A 21,794-nucleotide genomic window follows, 5' to 3' on the forward strand; every position below is an offset into this window, starting at 1 on the left:
TTCTACTGCTTGTGGGCAATTGCTTTTGTGTGAATTCTGCATTCGGTCGTGGGCAAGAAGGGTCCATGTTTTCCACAGCCTCTGAACAACTAATAGGAAAACTTGTAATTCTCTTTTCCTTTGTTTGAGTGCTTATCGTGTGCTGTTGCAGGTATGTTGCAGCCCGTAACTGTGCTTTTTTATGTATCACGTCAGGGACCAAGCCGAAACTTGCTGCTCAATGGGAAATCATACCCAACAAAAGTCCGATTAATTCGTGGTGGATCCATGCCTCCAGTGAAAAGGAGGAGGATGAACTGGATTGATGCACCAGATGATGTTTTCTACATGGCCACTGAAGAAACCAGGTGAGAAGCTTGGGCTTATAGGGAGGCTTCAAGGGATGTCTTCTGGTTTCTATGTCTTCTGGTTTCTGTTTCGCATGGAGTCTACTGCTACAGACTGGATGCAGGCACAGCAGATGGTGCTTAGCTGGATATGTTTGCTCATGTCTTATGTGCTTACATTCAAGAAAAAAAAGGATTCTTGTTCCTTAGCGATTCCTTTAAGATATGGGCAGTAAGGGGAGGAAGACAAGAGAGACATTCACCTGGTTCGTCTGGTTTAGACCTATAAATGCCTTTGGAGGCCCTATCCAGGTGTCTCAGAAACAGAATAGGGCCGCATGGTGCATTGGTAATGCTGAGGAACTGAGCCTGCTCTGCCTTGCTATGAAAGCTTTTATGTTTGCATCCACTGAAAAGTGCTGAATTATGCACAGCACTTTCCACCCTTGGAGCTTATATCTCCCCTGGTGCAGGTTCTTTTGGCCACAATAATTTTTTGAGGTTACATGTGCCCTGTATGCCTTCTTGCACGCTGAAATGTGTTGTAATGCTTCCCAGAACATGGTCTGTGCACCCCAGCAGGCAGGAGCGATAGCTTTCTGCCCAGCACCTGGCAGAGACAGGCACGACAATTATGGAGTGCCTGCATCCTTGCAAGTAACCAAGCAGGACATGAGCTTTGGCTGCTCATTCTCTGCGGTACTACTAAATAAGATGCTGCTTTTGAGCGTCTGTTTATTAAGCATGGAGTGTGTGGATGGTCCAGAGTTTTGATATCCTCAACCTCCTCTTTAGCCTGCAAAGCATTTCAGGAGCCAAGTAACTGTTCTGTGGGCCTGTTTCTAGCAGTGGGCTTTGTACATGGGCTGAGATGGTGATGTTTCAGTTACCACCTGTGCATTTTACTCCCATTCATGTCATTAGCCTCTCTTTTCTTTTTTTTTTTCCTTCTCTTTCTGTAAGGTGCTGTGAAAGTAAGCAGTGGGATCCACTGTATCTGAAAGTAAAGTGAGAGAAGTAATTACTTTTTAAGGGAAGCATGTCTTTATTCCTGTCATCTTGCTCTGGTGAAGAGGTGCTGGGATCCTGTTACAGATCTCCAGCTCTGACACATTCACGAGCCATGGCAAATGCAAAGCTTTCAATCTCTAATTCAGTCCTCACGTGCTCAAGGCATATTTCATGATCCTTCAGCTGCAAAAAACTGCTTGCCACGTTTATCATCCCACCCACAAGCACTACTGCAGGTTTGTGGTAGGAATGTCTCAATACGACCACAAAGCCCTGCTCTTTGATCTGTGCAGAACAGAGAGAATATTCATCAACTGCGGGGTTGGATGTGAGAACTGCATACTGTAGGGGACAGACCAAGGCAGCAAGGACCAGCCTCACTGCGAGCAGCACATCTCAAACATGGCAATCAGAGCACAGCAATAGGCATCAGCTCAGTAAGATGGTATCTCTTCAAAAGAAAAAAGAACAGGCTTCTTTGTCCAGCAGCTTTGCTGCCTGATGAGTGTGAAAGGAGACATTTGGCAGCCTACTGAAAAGCAGGGAAGCTTTGAGCCATGTAGCTTTGTGAGCGGCACGGGTTTTCTGTTGGGCATTTCACCTCTAACTTTTCCCTGAGCCATCTGCTGCATTCCAGAGTCAGGAATGTAAGGCTTGTTTGTGAACTCAGGAACAAGCTGAGCTTTGTGTAGGCTCCACAGCAATCAATCTAACAGCACTATCTGCATATCATCCTCCAGCTGAGGGCCAGGCTGTGTTGTCGGTTACAGAAAGCAGGTTTTCCTGAAGTTTTACTCCCTCTGTCCCCTTAATGTGGTACTGTTGAGGACAGTGCTAGGAGAGTGGATAGCTGGGAGGGAGCAGCTTGAGAAGTTGGTAGATTGAAAGTAAGAAGTTGTTGAATTCAAGCCTCGCAGTACGGAGCTCAGCATTTATCATTTATGTAAGCGGGGCACAGTGTGAGCTGATCAGAATGAAGAGCTGCTGAGAGATGATTCTGATGGCAGAATGTCTGACAGAGCACAGACGCTGTGAGAAGCTCCGCTGGCTAAAAAGTAGATGGGCCTCAGCAAAAAGAGCCTTAAAACAGCCTTCCCCTTGAGGTTCCCCTGCTGCTACATGCTTTCCACCCCAGTTCTCTTCTCTTCCTACCCCATACCCTTTCAGCTTCAGAAGAAACTGGAGAAAGGGGGATGTGTAATGATTTCTGCACACTTGCATGTCTTTTCCAAGTGAGAGATTTGGCCCCAGTTATGTAAAGTAACCAGAAATGTAGCAGTTACCTCTGGGGGGGGCAGCTGGTCCGGCTGTGAGTTGTGAAGCCACGTGGCTGCCCTTCCTCTCAGGCAGTGTCAGATCTTCCTAACACTGAGAAAGCTGGAAAACCTTTAAGGAAGGAGTGTGCAGGACAGGGCATCCTTATCAACCCCTCCTCGTGGTCCCAGTTCCTGAGCTAAAGGCCCTGCATAATGGTGCTGCCAGACTACTCCTGTGAACATTTATCACCTTCCTTTCTCATCTCTATATGCTTTTGACCACCACAACATCCTCTGGAATTGATTTCCTCGGGTTAATTATACAGAGTACTCCTTTGTTTTTGCTGGTTTCTCTAAGGCACTTCCTCTAACTCTAAGCCTGGTATCAACAGAAGGAAGCAAGTAATCATTCTGTATTGTTTCTTTCCACCTTATTTTGCTAATTTTAAGCCTTTGTTGTATCTTTATCTGTGTTTTACTTTCTCTTCTGATGGAAATCTGCTTCCTGCCTCTGATAAGACTTATTGCTGGCCTTGTAACGTGTAGAGAAACTCTTAACAAGCATAAAACTTGAGTGTTCATTTCTGGATTGGGTGCATGCAGAGAAGGAGAAGCAAGAAGGGGAAGACTCTTTGGTAGCATTCCCAGTGGGGAGAGTAAGAAAATAAGGATTAAGAAGGAACAACAAGGCTGCAGCATTGGTTCCCTTGTTAGTGGCAGCCCTGGAGCTCCCCCATGGGAACTCAGTTTGGTGACACAGCTCCAGGGGGATGGAGCACTGCTGGCTGTGTGCACCTGCTGGGGAACAGGGAATGGTGGCAACGGATTAGATTAGCAGGCAGGGAAGTGACCTGAGCTGCCAGAGATTTGTTTGCTACTTGGCTTTGTGCATCCCCTCGGAGCTGCCTGCAGCACGTCGCGTGGATGTGCTCGCATTGCATCAAAATATATGAGTGACGTGGCTGTCGTCACTATTTCACGTGATGGCGGCAGACCCCGGGCCTGTGAAACTGGGCCAGGGCATCTTCTGCTCTGCAGGGAGAGGCTTCTGGAACGCTGACTGCAGCCGGCCTCCTCATTGATGGGTTGATAAATGGGAAAACAAAAAGTTCCCCAGGGAAGGCATTGCCAAAACAAACAGCGTCAGTCCGTCCCGCTAGGGAGCAGCCTCTGCGTGTGCAGGCCTGGCTTTGCTTGGGGAACCGGAGAGGCCTGCAGCGCCTAAGCCTTCGTTCTGTGTAACGCATTCCTTTCTTCCTTACTGTCTGCAGGAAAATCCGCAAGCTGCTTTCCTCCTCCGAAGCCAAGCGAGCCGCCAGACGCCCTTACAAGCCCATTATCCTCCGGCCAATCCAGGCAGTGCAGCTCCGCCAGCCCATGAATGATGAACCCATAATCATTGAGGATTAACGCACGCTGAGCAGCTCTCCGGATGGCGGCCGACCCGCCTGAAAGAATCTCTCCTCCGATGTATACTTGAGTTTCTATGGCTACAGCATTGAACTAACTGTTGAAGAGAGGGAACTTCTGAGGAACTGTTTTGCATCTTTTAAACCCTTAAAAGGAACTCAGCCTTGCTCTGAGCCTCCGACCACAGACTGCTCTCTCTTGCGCGCGCTCTCTCCTTCTCTCTCCTTTCTTTTTCTCGTTATTTTTGGTAGCCTCTTTTCTCCTTTGCTTCGACCCCTTTTGTAGGCAGGGGGAGGGAAAGTAAGTTTAACTTATTAAGAGAATGTGGACTAGTACTTTTTAGCTTTGTTTCCTCTTCTGATGTACGGAGAGCCAGACCCCTTATTTTGCCACTGAGCTCTCGTTGCGAAGCCGTTTCTACGAGGCCGTGTTGTAAGTTTGTTGGGTTTTTTTGTTTGTTTTTTAATTTTGTGGACAGTGCCATTTTTTATTTCATTTATATGATTTCTTTTGTAGATAAATCTCCAACCTCTATCAGATATTTGCAGATAGGAGCTGGGAGGAACCAGCCCCAGGTTCAGCCTGTTAACTTTGGTCCTGTCCCTTATGTTTTTTGGGTCACTTTTACGCGGCCACTTGTGCTCCTGCACGAGACAGAAACAACTCAGGCTGAGAAAGGAGTGAGCTAAGAAGGGAAGAACCTTGCAGGGCGTTACACTAACGCCGTGTGCAGCGGAGGCCAGGCTGCCGGAGCCGGCTGCCCTTGCTCTATTGACCCCTGGGAGATGTGGCTCGTAGCACTTCTCTCCGCAACCAGCAGTTTGCGCGCTGCCTTCTCTCTGACATCTGGAACCCCTACGTGCTGTTGTGTGCCACCCACAGCCGGCAGTAGGCCCAGCGGTATAAGGAATTGCTTTGCTCTGGCTCCAAGAGTCAAGTACACCGATGCCCAGGGACATTTTGCTTAGAATCCTGAACCTGTTCGTGCATCCGCGCTTTTGGACATGCTTCTCCCAGGATAAAACCTGGTTTCTCTCTTAAATTGCGTTACTGTACGTTTCCCATCTTGAAGAGGATTTCAATTACAGCCGGGTTTTCATTTGAACACGTTGCGTCTGAAGTTCAGCATTGGGTTTTTCTGTTGGTTATTTTTCCCCCCCCTCCCTCCCTTGACATTTCTTGTGTTTGAGGTTTCTTGCATCTCTTGAACTTCTTCTGTATTTGCGAGTCTGTATGATTTTCTTTTCTCATATGTCTCCTCATTGCAGCGCATCCGCCGAATGCCCTGCTCTGTTCTGAAAGGATGTAAACTATCATTTGCAACTTGTGCTGATCTGTACATGTACCCGCCTCCAGCAGACACAGCATGTAATAACCCCCACCCCCCTCCCCCGAGTCATTCCATACGTGTCAGCGGTGAGATGAGCCAAAGTTGTATTTGGGTTGTCACAGTCCAACCGTGATTCTGTGCGACTCTGCCGGCCCGCCGGGTGAGGCAGAAAGGAATCCCCCACAAAATGAAAACGATTCAGTTAACTTTACTTAATAAACCTGGAAAAGTGAGCTTTTGTCAAACAGCTGCTTTTTGTCTCTTCTGGCACCGGCCCCTTTAGGACCCTCAGCTGCTCTTTACACCCGAGAGCCGTGTTGTGCTTCCAAGTGCTTGCACAGCACTGCCCGGGTGCTGATGTTGGTTCAGTCGTTCACAGCTTGCTTCCCATAACGTGCAGCTAAAATATTTCTGATGCTTCAGAATCCTCCCTCCCTCCCTCCTCCTCTTGGATGCCGCAGCTCTGAATGAGCCCTTTGTGTGCGTGGGTTGCTTCGTGGCACGGCTCTGACATGTGGCAGAGTGAAATCCCAGGGGCTGAGCAACACAACGCGCTGATGTTTTAAGTGCTTCGTTTCTGCATTCGTTCCTTAGCGGGATCTGCAAAGTGCTTCCAATGTTCCAAAGCGCTGTGATGGTTTTACTGTGCTTTCATCAGTCAGTGGGATTAGCTTCTGTCCAGGTCAGCCCACACACAGCTGCACGGTGCTGGTACGGCTGTGGGTGCACATCACCTGGCACGGCTGCAACGGCTGAGATGTGAGAAGCTGCTCGGAGCCAAAACGGCCACTTGGGGGTGCCAGCTCTGCACTTTGAAACGGCTTAAAAGCTTTCTTGGAGTGGCTCCAGAGGTGGCTTTGGAAATGGGTCTGGGCAAGCAGAGAATATCCTGACCTGCCGTGGCTTTGAAGGATCCCTTGTGTGTCCTCAAACGTGGGTGCCATTCATCAACAGGTTGGAGGAGGATTTGCTCCCTGCGCTTCCCTGTCTGACGCCTGTACCAACATGGGAGGAGGGTCTGGAAGATACCTTTAGCAGTGCTAGGAAGGCACCAGGTCTCAGGAACTGCAAAGGCAGCAGCAGCCCCCAGCACTGATGTGCTCAGCACTGAGCTGCCCCTCTCTCAGGCCATCTGCTGCCACCGAGCCTCTCCCTGATCAGCTTCTTACCTTGAGAATCGTATTCTCATTCACTTGCTGATGCAGGGATTGCTTTTAATCTTGTTATTTTTTTCCCTTTTTTTTTAATTCTTCCTTGCTGTAGGGCTGGTAAATGGGTACATGCAGCTGATTCATTCCCAGCCCCTGCTTCCAGCTCCTTATGGGCCCTTAAGATAGAAGGGGACGATACGTTCTGAAGGAGGGGAGCTGGGAGACTCCAGGTGTGTTCACTCCATGCTGCAGAGCCAGGAGGAAAGGCACCTTGCTTTTCCCTCTGCATTTTGGCACTTGATCTGCAGTGAGCCGTGCTTTTGCTGCCGGGCGGCACGCTCTCCTTTAACAGTGCTGTTGAAACGGTGTGGAAACAAAAAGCATGACCAAAATGAATGGTCCTGAAACTCACATTCCTGCTGTGGGAGGCAGACTGTAACTGGGACACTACGGTGGAGTTGTAAAGCAAAATACATGCTGAAATTCCCTTTGAAATGGAAATTCGGAGCCCGTGCCAGCTCTGCTCCAGGCTCTGGATCCTCGGAGCAAGCATTACACAAGCCAGACCTTGGGAAGCCCGTGAGCCACATGCAGCTGGTTGGGTTGTGTGGGACGGAGCTGCGAGCGGCCGAGGTGGGTCAGAACTGCAGCCCTGTAGGGTCACGGAGGGCTGGGAGTGAGCGCCGTGCTGAGTTTCGGTAGGGATGGAGGAGGGAGGAGTGTTGGATGCCATGACACCAGCAGGGCCCTACGTGTTTGCTGCTATTACTGAGCAGTCAGCATGGGCTGAGCCACGCTGTGGTTCAAAGGAGCGCTGGCAGCGGTGTTAGGTTGGAAATGAGGGAACGCTGCAAGCAGGCAAGCTGTGGCACGACAGCCTCCCTGAACTGCCTCGCTACCGCTCCGTTTGTTTTTGTTTTCTTCTTTGAAACGTGCTTTTTAGCAAATGCTTCTCCTGGGAGAGACAACAGCGATGGGATCAGCCCTGATCCACACCTCTGGGGCACGGACACGTCATGAGCGCGTGTGGTCCTTGCAGCACATCCCTGCTTCCCGCCGCCTTTGCTCTGCTTCCCAAGAGCTGAAAGGAGTGAGCAGCACTTGCTGCAGGGGGAGCCGAGGTACCCAGAGCCCCCTTCCCTGCAGGACAGCCTGTCCCAGCAGCAGGCCCGGCCCCGCTGTGTGCTGAGGGCAGCTGGCCAGCGCTGCTCTGGATAAATATTTGGCATTTTTGTGTCCCTGTGCACGGGGGCCGTGGAGCCGGGTTTGTGGTGCCCAGAAATGTTATTTCTCAGCCAATTCCAGTTGAAATGTGCCATTCAGCTCCGGCAGCGGGCAGAACTTCAAGGACAGTTCCTCAATGCCTGGGCCCAGCGTGATCCCTGCCAGCGCCTTGTCCCATCTCACCAGCTCAGGACAAAGGCAGGACGGCTCTGAAGCGCAGCTCAGTGATTCGGTTTGTGCTTCTCTGCAGGCTGCCAGCTCTGCAGGAGCCTCTCTCGGCTCCTCACCAGGGCTGTATCCCGGTCCCTTCCTCGCAGCCAGCCAAGGGCTGAGCTCTGCTGCTGAACCCATCCGTGCTGGGCCACTTGGGAGCCTCTGCTGGATGTGAGCAGTGTGTCAATGGGCTGCTTGTTCCCCTGGCCCTTCAGCAGGGCGCTTGGGACATGCCTTGCAGCCAAACAGCCTGGGCCCAGCCAGTGCTGGCAGCTCGGAGCCGAGGGGATGTTTATGCTGAGGGAAGCAGCTTGCTGTGATCTTTGGGGGCATTCACCATTATTGCAAGCATTTGTACAGCTGTTTAGTTGTCCCCACACAGCACGAGGCTGGCGAGGATGGAGGCAGCAGTGAGGGGAGGCTGCAGTCCCTCACTGGGGGAAGGGAATGGGGAAGGGGACACAGGGACATCCATCTCCACTTGCAAGGACAAACGGGTTGGCTGCGGCCCCGCTTATCACACCCTGTGACGGTGCTATCTGCTGTGATAGCAGGGGACAGGGATGCCTTTTAAAGGAGAGAAGCAATGAGTGGGTGACTGGGCTGAGGCGGTGATGTGCTGCCCTGCTGCTGGCATGTGCTGCCTGATGAGAGCCAGCACCCGCTGTCCCTGTGCCCCTTGGAGCCTTAACTTGAAGAAGGCCCTGGGTCTGCACAGGGCTCATCCAGGGTGCTTTGGTGGCCATAGATCCCCATGTCACAGGGCAGGCCCTGGCACAAGGGAGAGAGAGAGAGGTCACACACAGGTGCCTGTCCTCTGGGCGAACCCAGCATGCAGTAGTTGTTTTTTTTTCCCTCCCCTTAACCTTTTACCTTTTTCTTTTTTCACTGACTATTTTTCCCTCCAGTCTCCTGTCCTGTAACCCATCCAGTTATTCTAGACGCCAGAAAATGTGAGACTAATAGGAGCAGAAGGCTTGGAAGGGGGGGGCAGAGGGAGGCCTTCCAGCCCTGGCCCAGTGCTCTCTGCAGCCACGTTTTTGTGGTGTTTGCATCTGAAGGAGGAAGAAAGAGCCGGGGGGAGCCAGAGCAGGGGGAGAGGGGTGAGCCAAAGGCAAGGCAGCTGGGGGGAAGTTATCCGTATTTATTCCTTGCTTTCCCTTAATATCCCTGCAAAGCTCTCTGCTTGTCCTGCCCCAGCGCCAAGTCCTGCTCAGCTCTACTCCTCCCGACGGCAGCATCCTGTGGGGGGGAGCCCTGCTTCACAGCCAGCTGCAATCCTACAGCCAGGGGATGCCTCAGGGCTGACCTATAGGTCGCTTCAGTCCCAGTGCTGGCTGGGATGGCCACTGCTGCCATCCCAGTGCATACACTGTGCTCTCGGTTCTGTGCATGGGCACCCTGGGTAGCAGCATCCCTGAGCTTGAGCTGCAGGAAGGCAGCTGCAGCTCCCGTTGCCATGGAAACCAGGAGCAGCTGGAGCCATGGGATGGAGCGCATGGATTGCTGAAGGCATTACCCTCTGAAGGTGCCACCCGAGTCACCTGTCCCGCTGTCCCCAGCCCTCAGGACAGCCCCATGCTCGGTGCGGGAGCGCAGAACCTAAGCTGGGGCAGATTAAGAGAGCACAAGCCAAAGCCACTTTGCTCCTGAGCAAGCATATCCGCTTGGGATTTAGCGCATTTGCAGGCGGGGATTCGCACCTTTAGGTGATTGATTGCCTTAATTCCCCCCAGCCCCGGTGTGTGAACAGACTGTGGTGGGAGAGCCCTCGGGGCTGGCTGTGCCTGAGGCGGCTGTGTGCGTGCAGTTGGGTGGATCCTCTTGATCCTGCTCCTGCCTTGGGGCCGCTGAGGCTGATGCTGCCGAGTGCCACGGAGGGATGCAGGCAGCAGATGGGCTCTCCCTCGCTCTCTCGTTGTCGCAGGGTGATGGGCTTTGGGGTAAAGGGTGGGACACTCCATCTCCGATGGGACCAGAGGGGCTCCGTGCTGCGGGGGTGCGGCTCACGCCGTGGAGAGACCAGAGATCCGCTGATCCCTGTGAGGCCGTAGTGGCTGCATAGCAGAGCTGCACGGCTCAGCATCCGCTCCCGCACCGCTGCCACCTGCCCCGCTGGGGACCCGCTGGTGACAAAGCCAGCCGTTGTTGTGACAGCAGCTGGGTGCAGAGTGACGGGGCAGCCTGGCCCCCAGCAGCCCTCCAGCCCTGCGGGTACAGCCGCCGCAGACACCCGCTGTCACCGTCCCCGCACCGCACGGCGCCGGGGTTCGGTCCCCGCACCCCGAGGCCGGCGGCTGCGCGCCAGCTGACGGCAGAGAAAGGAGGAATTATGTGACAATGGCTGAGGAGCGGGGCCAGGCTGCGGGCTGATGAATAATGCAACGGCTTGGGTTTCACCGCCAGCAGATTTCCTGTTTATCGACGCTCGGTCGGGGACGCGCGACCCTGTGGGGCTGCGGTGGACGGCTCGGCCTCAGAAGGGCGCCGGGGGTCCTCTGAATCCCCCGTGCCGTCGCACCTGCTGCACAGCCGGCGCCCGGCAACGCTGCACGACCCTGAGCATCCCTCCGTGCCGGGAGGGATTTCTGACATGGCCGTTTCCATGGCGACCGAGCAAAATGGCGCAGGGATGCGCGGGGTGGGTGCACGGCCCCACGGACCACGCGGGGCAACGGGCAGCGCTGCTGCGCTGTGCGGGCTGGGGGGAAGACGTGCCGTCCGCTCATAACCCGCCGCCCCCATCGGCCTTATCTCTACCCTCGTTCCCCGCCAAGGTCTCCGTATCAGGCCCGTCGTCCTGGCTGCTCAGCTGGGATTCTCAGTTATCCCATCCGGAAAAAATGTGCCTAAGAATGCCCTGAGCCCCTGCCCTGCTGCCTGGCCCGGCCGGAGCGGGGGCCTGGGGCAGCCGGTGGTGCCGAGGCTGGGCGAGCTGGGGCAGCAGGCTGGGGGCTGATCGCCGGAGGGGGATCGGCAGCAGGGGCGGATTAACACAGGGTTGTGAGCGGGGGGAAGAAGGGGGAGAGGTCTGCTGGGCGCTGCCCGAGCTGTGCGGCGTGGCCGGCGCACACGCGTAGGGGAGACCGGAGCGGCACCCGCAGCCCCATCCCCGCTTCCTGCCCGGCCGCGGTCGCTCCGAGTGCCTCCGAGAGGGACCCGCAGCTCTGGGGGCGCACCTGCTGTGGGGCCGAGCCGGGCCGGACCGGGGAGACGCGCGACGGGCAGCCCCGCCCCGGCCCCCCCCCCACCTCGGGCAATGGGCGGGGGCCGGGCGGAGCGGGGAGCACAGCACGGCACGACTCGGCTCGGCACGGCTCCGCTTCGCTCCGCTCTCCCGCCATGGCATCCAAGTGCCCCAAGTGCGACAAGACCGTTTATTTCGGTGAGCGCGTCCCCGGGTTCCCTCTCCACCCCCCGCCGTGTGCCCGAAGCGCACCGCATCCCCCTGCCCTGCCCTGCCCGCCCCGCTGCCGTACAACGAGTGGGGGCCGCGTCCCGCTGTCCGGAGGGACACAGACCGTGGGGAAGGGGGGGGGGTCGGTGGGGAGGAGCAGAGGTGCAGGTGCGAACGCGCTCGAGACGCTCCCGTAACGCCGGGCCAGGTGTGCGCCTCGCGGGCGGCGGTTCGGGTTTCTGCGGTGCTTTGTCAGAGGGTTCGGTGCCGGCTCCGCCCGGGTGGGCGCTCAGTCCCGGCCCTGCGGGAAGCGGGGCGACCCCGGGGCCACCCCTGTTTGTGGGGTTCCCCCCGTACCCCCTCCGGTTCCTCGGTACACTCGTTGGGCGCACAGAGCCCGGAGGTGCCCGCGCGGTGGAGGCACCGGGAGCTTTCATTCCTTCCCGGCCATCTCCAAGTAAACACAGAAATAGGAATTTGCTTTCTTCCTCCTTTAAATAAACCTATTTATGGGGGGTGGGGGGATGGGGGTGGGAACGGCTCAGCCTCAGATATTTCTCCCCGTGTGAACTTTTTCCTTTTTAAGCAGAAAATAGCCTGCTGGCCGGCTGCTGGGCACGGCCCGGGGTCACCGCTCCTCCTGTCCCGGGGGGGGGGGTGGTGGAGGGCGGACAGGGGGTGCAGCCCCAGCCTTCGTAGCGGTGGGGGACTCGGGAGTCCCTGAACCCACAGGGCTGTATGGGGCACGCACCGCCGTCCTGCTTCCAGCAGCGTTCTGGGGGCGGCGGGCAGCTCCCGTTGGCACCCTGCTGGCACCCTGCTGGCTCCCCTCTCCCATCCCCTCCAGGGACATGGGGACCTGTGGGAGGGAGGGGGCAGCGGCACCTTCCCCCCACCCTGTGATGGATCGTGGGGAGCTGGAGCAGAAACCGGCCGGAAACTTCTTCTCTCCTGTCGCTGGAACAGGCTGCGGCGCGCGCTCCTGACGTCCTCTGTTTCCCCTCTGGGAACCGCCCAGGCTCCCATGGAATAAATTCAGCTTGGTTTATTTAATGCACAGAAGGCAAGTGAGTGCTCTGCACGAGGCCAGGAGCTGCTCCATGGGCAGCCAGCAGCACAGAGCTGGGCACGGAGCAGGGTTACCTGCTGGCGGGGCTTGGCACACCCGAGCATCTCTCAGCCCCAGCAGGCGGGTGCTGATCCCCAGCACCCTGCTTGCCAATGCTGGTGCCCGCAGGCAGGAGTTCGTGGGGCCGTGGCTGCGGGTCATGCATGGGAAATGCCCCCATATCCCATTCCCGGCCTTGCAGCCAACCGAAGCCAACAGCAGCGGGTACCGATGGAAAACTCATTTCCAGCCCAGCCCGCCTGTTGCTCCGCGCTCCTTGGAAAAATCCAGAGACTCCTCCCTGTACTCAGAAGGCTGTGGGCGTTTCCTGAGCTGCAGAATGAGCTTTTTTTTCTTCTTTAAAAAGCGCAGGGAAATATAAAAATAGGCTTTGGGCTCTTTTGGAAGCTCAGTTTCCAGGCGGAGCGGGGCAAGTCGCCACCTCCCCTCCACGCCTCCCCTCCATCCATCGGGGCAGCGCTGGGCTGGCAGGTGGCTGCGGTTGGGGCAGGGAGTGGCCGAGGGATGGGGCTGCCAGGAGCCACGGTGCCGTGGGATGTGCTGTTGTGCCACAGTGGGTTCTGTGGGGTCCCGCGAGCCGCAGCTGAGCCTTTCTGCCTCCAGGCCCCTTTTCCCGGGGGGGTTGGCAGGATGGTTTGGGAGGTTTCCCGTTTTCCTGTACTGCGCTTCCTGAGCACGGAGCAGCCCAAAGCCCCGGGGATGCTACGAGCACGTGGGCACGGCGCTGGGCTGCACCAGCCTCGCTCACGGGGCCTCCAGTCGTGGTGTTGGGGCACTCCGGAGGCTGAGCCCGTGCAGGCAGGGCTGCCCTGCAGGAATCCAACCGCGGAGGCCGCCCCGCAATCAATTAATCAGTAACCGCTGTTGCTCTCAGGTTGGAGCAGCTCACCCCGGTGAGTGCCCGGTGCGGGTGCAGGGCTCCATCCCCACGGCAGGGCTGACAAAGGGCCGCTCTGAGCGCGCTGCCCGCTCTCCTTATGCAACCACTGCCCCGTGTCCCCGGGCGGCCTCTCCAGGAGCGTGAGTGGACTCTGCAAAACGTTAACAGAGGGCACTCGGCTCCTCGCGGGGCTGCGTTGTGGGGGAAGGGCCCGGCCGTGGGAAGCTGCTGATTGCTGTGAGCTGTGGGACGTTGTCTTTGGGAGGGCAGGAGTCAGCCCCCGCCCCTCGCTCTGTGCGTGGTCGATGCACGCTGCGCTGTGGCTCCCAGGAGGCCCCACAGTGCTGTGTGGGTTGCTCTGACCCCTGGGAATGGAGGCTGGGTGTGAGATCCTCACGCTCTGTCTTTCTTTGCTTTCCCCATTGGGGCTTGTGGATGGAGAGAGGTGACGGGGCCAAGGAGGGGGATGGAAAGGGCAGGAAAGGTGGAGCAGGAACGCCCCAGTGAGAGGTAATGGAAAATCTGCCTTCGTGGCTTTACGGTAAAATCCAGCGGCCAGGGCGTGTGCTGCGATAGGGCCGTGGTGGCACCGCTGCCAGGGGCAGGAGGTGAGGGCTGGGTCCGGGTCCTGGTGCTCAGGGCTCACTGTGGGGCAGCCCCAGTGCTGCAGCACATGGTCAGGCGCTGCGCATCCTTGCCATGGTGGGGACAACAGCTCCTGACTGTGCCTGTGCAGGGCTGGGCGGGGGGGGGGCACTGGTGTGGGCTTGGCTGCTCCAGCACCACTAGGAAACCCCTGCTGATGTGGGCCGGGGAATGCTCTCATATCCCTGTAGCTGCCCGTCAGAGATTGTATCAGCTCAGAGGAACACGGTGCTCCTGGCTGGAAAGAGGCTGTGTCTGTGTGCCTGCCCTGCTGTGCGCGCTGGGGGTCAGGGAGGGCTGCGCAGCTCAACCTGTGCACTCTGATTTCTGTTTGCTGTTTCGTGGCAGCACGGGGCTTGGAGCAGCAGGAGGGAGAGAGGGAGGCTGGCAGAGAGCAGCCAGACGAGAAGGAAGCTATAAGAGCATTCCTGGGAGCTCCACTGCGGGTGCCCGGGGATGCCCGGTTCTTTATCCCGAGCGAGCCGGGAAGCGTGCCCGTGGGAGCGCTAAGGGACCTCTCCCAGCACGGCCGGCCCCGTGCGCACGTGGCTTGATGAAGTACAGCAGCCCCATAGAAAAAGGAGAGGGAATTTGCTCGAGGCTGCCCTGCGCCGGCTGGAGGTGCTTTCAGGGGCTGCGGGAGCAGCGGGGCGAGGTTTCCGTGCCGGCCCGGGCGGACAGGAGGGCTCCGATCCCACGAAGAAGCGCTCGGCTCCTCTCGCCTACGCCGGCGGCCCCGCCCGGGCACGGCGCCTGGCTGCGGGCTGAGCGGGCGGGGCGGCCCCGCTACTATCGTGGCTGTGGTGCGGGGTGTGCCGCGGGGAAGGGGGCTGCAAATTCCCGCTGGGAAAGGAGGGAGGGAAGGTAAAGGGAAGGGAAGAAGGGAGCGAAGGCCGCGGGAGACGACAGCCCCGGCCCCGCAGCCCGCACGGATCGCGGTGTGGGGGGGGTTCCCTCCATAGCGGGGTGCGGTCGGAGCCTTCGCCTCCGGAGCTGATGCAACCTCGGAGCGGCCGCGGCCCGGTGACGGCAACCCGGTGCCTGCTGCCCGCGGTGATTGATGGCAGCGCCGGCACAAACGGCCGCCGCCCTGGGAAGGGGCCGGGCAGGCGGCGGGCGGCTTCCTTTGCTCGCGGCGAACAATGCGGCCCGACGGCCGTCCGGCGCAGCGTGCTCCGTGCGGTTGGCCCCGTTCCCTGTCCCCTTTGTTTGCGTGTGTCCGGCCCTGTGCTCCTAGCCGAGGGCGAGTTACAGCTCCAGTGTCCCCAGGAGCGGGACGGCACTCAGAGGCCACCTCGTCCTTCCTGCCCATCCGCTGCAGGAGCTGCAAGCCCTAGGAAGCAGCGAGGTCTTACAGCTGCCTGAGAAGTCGCGGGGGCGAATCCCGTCTGGCGGGGGCTGCGGCAGCTGCAATAACCAGCAATAGCTGCAAAACATCCGCCGGGAGCTTCCTCCCGCTGCTCCCTGCGGGGCGGGGGCGGCCGGAGGTGACGCAGCCCCAGGCCCGGCTGTGCAACCTCTGCCACGGAGCCGAGCGGCCCCTCGGCCCCGAGCCTCTGGCTCAGCTTTCAGCCGCTCACGCTCCATTTCCCTCCCTGGGGAAGCTGCCCTGTTCCCAGGTCGGTCTGACAGCCCGGTCTTGCGCGCTGAGCACATCACAGGGGTGTTTGTCTGCCACCGGGAGCAGCGCAGCCCCACATCCCAGCTGCGGTCATGCAGGGATACCTGGGGCTCGTGCTGCTCTGCATCCAGAAAGCCCCGGGCTGGAACGTCCCTTTGTGTGCACCCTCGTGACCCACAGCAGGGTTGCAGTGAATTTCCCTCGCTGGGAGAAGCTGCTGACCCAGCTGGAGACTGCTGTTGCGCAAAGTGCTCCAGCTCTGCAAAGCTGAGCCGTGCTGACACTGAACCCCAGCTCTGTGCTTCCCTGGGGATGCACCAGTTCCATGCAGCTCACAGCCACCTGCTTCCCACCAGGGCTGATGTGCTGGGTGGCGATGGGGTTGTTTTGGCCTATCTTGGCACTGTGGCATATCCTGCGTACAGCCATTCACCATGGGGAGAGGACAGCTCTTGGAGCTGGACCTGCCCTTGTGGAGCTCCTGGCCCCCATCCCGACCCAGCGCAGCCTGTTGACATTTGCTGAAGTCCTTAAGAGGGGGAAGGGGCTGGGAAACATTCCTCTGTGCAGGGCTGTTGTTGTGGAGCAGGGCTGAGCTTTTATTTGCTCGTTAAATATTTTATTTGGCCTTCATGATTTCGTTTTACGGTGGCTTTAATGGGATGGTGCTGCTTTCCAGCTGTGTGCACCCCTGGAGCTGGGGACCCCCCAGCTGGGAGGGAACCACCGGGCACTGCTGTCTCGGTGCCCACAGGGACCCAGCAAGAAGCAGGGCCAGCACCACGTGGATGGAGATGTAGGTGAAGCCCTGGGGCTGTGCAGAAGGGACAGCTGGAGGAGGTGTGTTTGTGGAACCGGTCCCTGAGTGCTCACCTTCCTGGAACTGGAGGCTTTGAAGCCATTTCTGGTGCCCACGGTGTGTTGCCCTGCAGGTTCGTGGTGTGCACTGTGCCCACACACTTGTCTGTGCACTGTGCTCGCTCCCAGCCCCGCACATACAGACGGATGTTCTCCAGGGCTGAACCCAGCCTTGGTGACACCGGAGGCTGTCTGTGTCCTGGTTTGAGCCAGCGGCACGGCAGCTGAGGCATGAAAATGAACAGGAGCTGCTGGGCCGGGTGGGCATGGCAACTCTAAATATTTGAATGGGAGCAGGGCCGTGTGGGGCAACGCAGGGAGTAAAAATAGACATGGGGAGTAGGAGCACGGTGCTGGAACGGCCCTGGGAACATCGCGTGGAGCAGAGCAGCTGATGGGAATAGAGGTGCGGGCACTGTGGTAGCACAGCTGGTGCAGGGCACTCATTCATTCTTGTTTCTCTGCAGCTGAGAAGGTCTCCTCCCTGGGCAAGGACTGGCACAAGTTCTGCTTGAAGTGCGAGCGCTGCAACAAGACCCTGACCCCAGGAGGGCATGCTGAGGTGAAGGCCAATGGGCAGCAGAGTGGGGTGGTGAGGGCATTGGGTCTGGGGGCTGAGCCCAGGCCTGGAGCTGGGCAGGAGCAGGGTGAGAACCCCATCCTTGAAGAGCTGCTTACATTCCCATACAGCTCCTAATGGAGCTAAGAAAGCCCCAAATCCGTCCAAAACATAAATATTTGGAGAAGCCGAAGGAGGAGGGGCTGTGCTGACGTGTTGTCTGGTGCCCCAGGGATGGTAGGAAGCAGTTTGGGGCCGGTACCTGGTGCTGCACCCAGTGAGTGCCATGGCTGTATTGCTGGGACTGCGATGGGGTTGACAGCAGGTGCTCAGCCCTACAGCAGCTGCACATCCCCTGCGCCCTGGGGCGGTGCATGGCCTCTCATGCCAGCGTGTCACCAGCTCCTTAGCGGGGCACAGCTGAGGGGCAGCTGGCAGCAACCAGGGCAGCTGGGCAGTGAGGCTGAGTTAAGCCTGGAGAATTCTCTCCCTCTCCATATAAGGCCAAATTCTGCTGGGGTGACGGCAGCCAAGGCCTGGCTGATTGTGTCCTGTGAACCTCGGGGCCGAGGATGCGGAGGCACAAGAGCTCTTTCTTTTCTCTTGGACTCTGTTCCTGGCACCTTGTGGGAAGCTGCTGCTGGAGCCGGGGTGTTATCTCAGAGCCCCCTCCCGTGGGCGGCTGCTGGGCCGTGGGACAGAAGAACTGCAGCACTTATCGTCTGCTCGGTGCCTTCCTGCCATGATCGCCCCCCAGCCAACAGCAGGGCTGATAGCAGCAGGGCTCTGATCTGCAGCCAAAGCAAGGGGTATGGTGACAAGGGTGGAGGCAAAGCAGAGCAAAAAGGGCTCTCTTTGCCTGGCCGGGGACGTGCCAGGATGGAGCTGGTAGGGAGGTGCTGCCTTGCCTGTGGTGTTGGGTGCCCAGCATGGGTACAACATGGCCAGAGTGGCCAGTGGGCACACTTGGGGCACTGTCACTGTGCTCTTAGAATCGTTAATGTTGGAAACAACCTCAAACAATTATCAAGTCCAACCAACAACCCATCACCACTATGGCCCCTAAACTGTCTGTGAATGTGGGTAGGGATGGTGGTGACCACAAGGAGCACCCTAACTGTCCCTCTCTCCCCAGCATGATGGGAAACCCTTCTGCCACAAGCCCTGCTATGCGACGCTGTTTGGCCCCAAAGGTACGTCTGGGCCCTGCCTGTATCTTGCTGCTCCCATCCCCACAGCTCCAAATGCATCCCAGGAGCTGGGCTGCCATGAGCTGAGCCAGTCCCAAACACATAGCTGCTGTGTGCAGAGGGGTAGAGGAGCTTTTGGAGGGGGGTCAGTCCCAACAGTTCGTTCTTTCTTTCTTTCTTTCCTTCTTTCCTTCTTTCCTTCTTTCCTTCTTTCCTTCTTTCCTTCTTTCCTTCTTTCCTTCTTTCCTTCTTTCCTTCTTTCCTTCTTTCCTTCTTTCCTTCTTTCCTTCTTTCCTTCTTTCCTTCTTTCCTTCTTTCCTTTCTTTCCTTTCTTTCCTTCTTTCTTTCCTTCTTTCCTTTCTTTCCTTCTTTCCTTCTTTCCTTTCTTTCTTTCTTGTTTATTTATTTCTAAGTTGAAAAAGCAAACTCCCAATTTGAACAGAAGGTGGAGTTGCTACCCTGTCCCAGACACAGCCACATAAAGCCTGGGTGGGGAGGAAGCTGGGGCTGAAGGACTGTGGAGGCCCAGCAGGAATAGGGGCCTGGGGGAGGTGAGATGGGGTTGGGAGGGGATGGAGACCCCTGGGCTGCTGCAGCTTCTGCCTCACTGCAGGGGTGAACATTGGTGGTGCCGGGTCGTACATCTATGAGAAGCCTCAGATTGAGGGGCAGACTGCACCAGGGCCCATTGAGCACCCAGCCAGGGTGGAGGAGAGGAAGGTGAATGCTGCTCCGCCCAAGGGACCCAGCAAAGGTGAGAAGGGGGGCACGGGGCAGCCAGCTGGGGGCTGGATGAGGTGTCCCACACTCATGTCCCTCTGTCTTACAGCCTCCAGCGTCACCACCTTCACCGGGGAACCCAACATGTGCCCACGCTGCGGCAAGAGGGTCTACTTTGGTAAGGCTGTGGTGGGTGCTGGGCACGTGCCCCGTGTTGGCACTTGGTGGGGGTGGCTGGGCTCCGTGGGGTTTTTATCCAAAGACGTGATATCCCCACGTGCTGGTGACGTGTGTGTGGGATCCTCTTGTCCCCGCTGCAGCCGAGAAGGTGACCTCGCTGGGGAAGGACTGGCACCGGCCCTGCCTACGCTGCGAGCGCTGCAGCAAGACGCTGACCCCCGGGGGTCACGCCGAGGTAAGGGCGGCCACCCCCGGCCCCGCACCGCAGTGCTGTACCGTGCCGGGCTGCGCCGTGCCGGGCTGTGCCACCGCGAGAGGGCAGCGCGGCTCCGCGCAGCGCCCTGCACAGCCCGATGGTGCCGTACAGTGACACGTCTCTCTCCTCCTCGCGCAGCACGACGGGCAGCCCTACTGCCACAAGCCCTGCTACGGCATCCTCTTCGGGCCCAAGGGTGAGTGCTGGGGGTGCGGGGCTGGGGGATGCTCCTCCTACTCGCATCACCACCGCTGTGCACGTCCCTCCTTGCAGGTGTCAACACCGGAGCCGTGGGCAGCTACATCTATGACAAAGACCCTGAGGCAAAGAACCAGCCCTAGGCGGCCCCCCACCTCCCACACCTACAAGTACCGGAGCAGCCCTCGGCCACGGAGCTGTGCTCTCTGCTGTCTCTATAGAACCTCCGGGTTCTGTACCATAGTCCCTAATATAAGCTTCAGTGTTTAAAGGCAAAGGTAGAAGGCATCTCTGCTCATCCCCTGTGCACTCTGCCCTCCCCAGGACGGGCTGGCAGGGTTGGTCACTGCTGTCCCAGTTCAGGGGATGCTGTGACACCAGTGACATGTGGCCCCCGCCAGCTCAGCTCCTGCATCCCCATCCTTGCATCCCCCAACCCACCCCGCTGTGGGGTCCAGCTGCTCCCCGTGCCCGGGGGTGGGGGGGGGAGGGGAGGCAGAGCGCACTGGGCACTGAGCCTGAGGTTTCCCGTCGCGGTGTTTATTTATGAGCTGTTGTCATTGTGCTCCCAGCTGTGGGGACACCCCCTCGCCCCGCCCCTACGCGCACGCTGCTTGCGCTGCCCACCCACCCGGCCGTGCGCTCCCCGGACTTTTGTTATTTGCTGATAATAAAGGTTTTGAGAGAGCTGCTGTGTGCTGGGCTCCGGGGATGGGCGGGGAACCTCCTATCCCCGTCTGTTCCTTGTGGGATGCACGGGCCGCCCCGGGCCGTGGGGCACGGAGAGGCGGTGGGTGCTGTTGGCTCCCCGCGGCAGCCCGCAGCCCTTTCCCAGGCACGGTGCAGCGGTCCCTGCGCCCGGGAAGCGGATGTGTATGTTTGTGTTTGGTGGTGTTCCTATGGAGACCTGGCCCCGCCGAGCTCCTTCCCTGACCCACAGCAGAGGGCCCGGCCCCACAGGCAGCAGCACTGTGCTGTGCTGCAGCGGTGCTGGGATGAGGGTCACTGTTGCCCCCTCGACTCTGTAGCATGGCAGGGTGAAAATGGCACTGCTCACCTGCAAGCTGGTACCAAGCTCTGCTGCTCTCCTTGAAACCCTTAAGGCAGTATCTTGTGCAGCCCTGCATCCTGGGGACACAGTGAGGAGCAGTGGGCACTGCAGGTGGCACCAGGGGTGGTTCTGGAGTCCTGCATAGCCTAACCCAAGGGCTCAGGGTGGTACTGGTGCAGCAGAGCAGTGCTTTGAGTGGGAAGGCAGCTCAGCCTCTGATCCTCGCTGTGTTTTTGTACTTATTTTTGGGAGACCTATGCGAGCTGAAAATGCCCCCTTCCTGCCAAAAGGGGCCTGGAAAACATCTTTTCCCTGAGGGACATCAAGTATTTTATTATTTCTTTCAGCTTGGGATTGCTGGTGGGATGAGAAAGTTGTCGAGAGCTGGTGGTTACAGACATGTTCTTTAGACTAGGGGGGAAACAGAGCCCAAAGCAGATACAGGTTGCCTGCAGGAGAGGGGTGCAATGGTCACAGTTGGAAGGGAAGCCTGAAATATGGGGAGGTGCTTGGAGCCTGCATGCAGCTGGTGCTGTGTGGCTGGGCAGGAAGGCAGGACAGATTTAAAGCATTTGCTGTGAACCTGAAAACAGGAACCGAAAGGGATGAAGTGCTGGAAGATGTGATTTAAGAGCGGTATAAGGAGCGGCCCAGAGAGCACAACTTGCTCCCACTGGCTGGGCTTTGGGTCATCCCTGGGGTGAATCAAAGAGAGGGGCTAAATCCTGGATAGGGTGCAAGAGGGCAGACAGGGACAGAGATGGGAGGGTGTGAGTCTGTGCAATGGAGGATTAGGGTTGTAAATCCATCACCAGTGCGCTACCAGCAGTGTGAACATCCAAGGGGCAACCCTGGGGGCTCCTGGGGTGTCTGGGGACTGGATGTGGGGTGGATCTGGGAATAGCTGTGCTGATAGGATGGAGTTGTGCACTCTGCTGATGGGGGTGGATGGGTGTGTGACCCACGACTGCATTTCTTCTCTCTTCCTGTCTTGGGACCTTCCCAATTTGCTCCTGCCCTGTGTTCAGTAAGGTGGAGCTAAGCAGCTCCATCTAAAAGGACACAGCCTCACAGCATGTGGCCTTCCTCCTCCCTCCCTGTGCCACCACTGCAGGGGGTAGCAGGTTTCCCTTAGCACAGCCCTGCTGCAGAGAGCAAACACCTGAGGGCCATAAACCAGGGAGTTCTC

At 58.0% G+C, this 21,794-nt stretch overlaps 2 protein-coding genes across 5 annotated transcripts in view; both read left to right on the forward strand.

The window, feature by feature from the left end:
- Positions 1-5,378, forward strand: part of MTA1 (metastasis associated 1) — a 68,572-nt gene extending 63,194 nt beyond the window's left edge. For all 3 annotated transcript variants that reach the window (XM_072342756.1, XM_072342759.1, XM_072342757.1), the window contains 2 exons: positions 196-347; positions 3,865-5,378. In XM_072342756.1, the coding sequence (XP_072198857.1) occupies positions 196-347; positions 3,865-4,003 (291 nt within the window). In that variant the 3' untranslated portion in view covers positions 4,004-5,378. The remainder of the gene's footprint in view (positions 1-195; positions 348-3,864) is intronic.
- Positions 5,379-11,007: 5,629 nt separating this feature from the next.
- CRIP2 (cysteine rich protein 2) lies at positions 11,008-20,241 on the forward strand. 2 transcript variants are annotated; one of them, XM_072343456.1, is made up of 8 exons: positions 11,008-11,306; positions 16,919-17,013; positions 18,146-18,203; positions 18,814-18,954; positions 19,030-19,098; positions 19,241-19,335; positions 19,495-19,552; positions 19,630-20,241. In XM_072343456.1, exons 1-8 carry the CDS (start codon positions 11,264-11,266, stop codon positions 19,695-19,697), a joined length of 627 nt encoding a protein of 208 aa, XP_072199557.1. In that variant the 5' UTR covers positions 11,008-11,263; the 3' UTR covers positions 19,698-20,241. The 2 variants fall into 2 exon arrangements, with proteins under 2 accessions (XP_072199557.1, XP_072199558.1); XM_072343457.1 differs by lacking the exon at positions 11,008-11,306 and adding an exon at positions 13,649-13,837.
- Positions 20,242-21,794: the final 1,553 nt, after the last annotated feature.

This window comes from Excalfactoria chinensis, chromosome 8, assembly GCF_039878825.1.
Source record: "Excalfactoria chinensis isolate bCotChi1 chromosome 8, bCotChi1.hap2, whole genome shotgun sequence".
NCBI classification, from domain to species: domain Eukaryota; kingdom Metazoa; phylum Chordata; class Aves; order Galliformes; family Phasianidae; genus Excalfactoria; species Excalfactoria chinensis.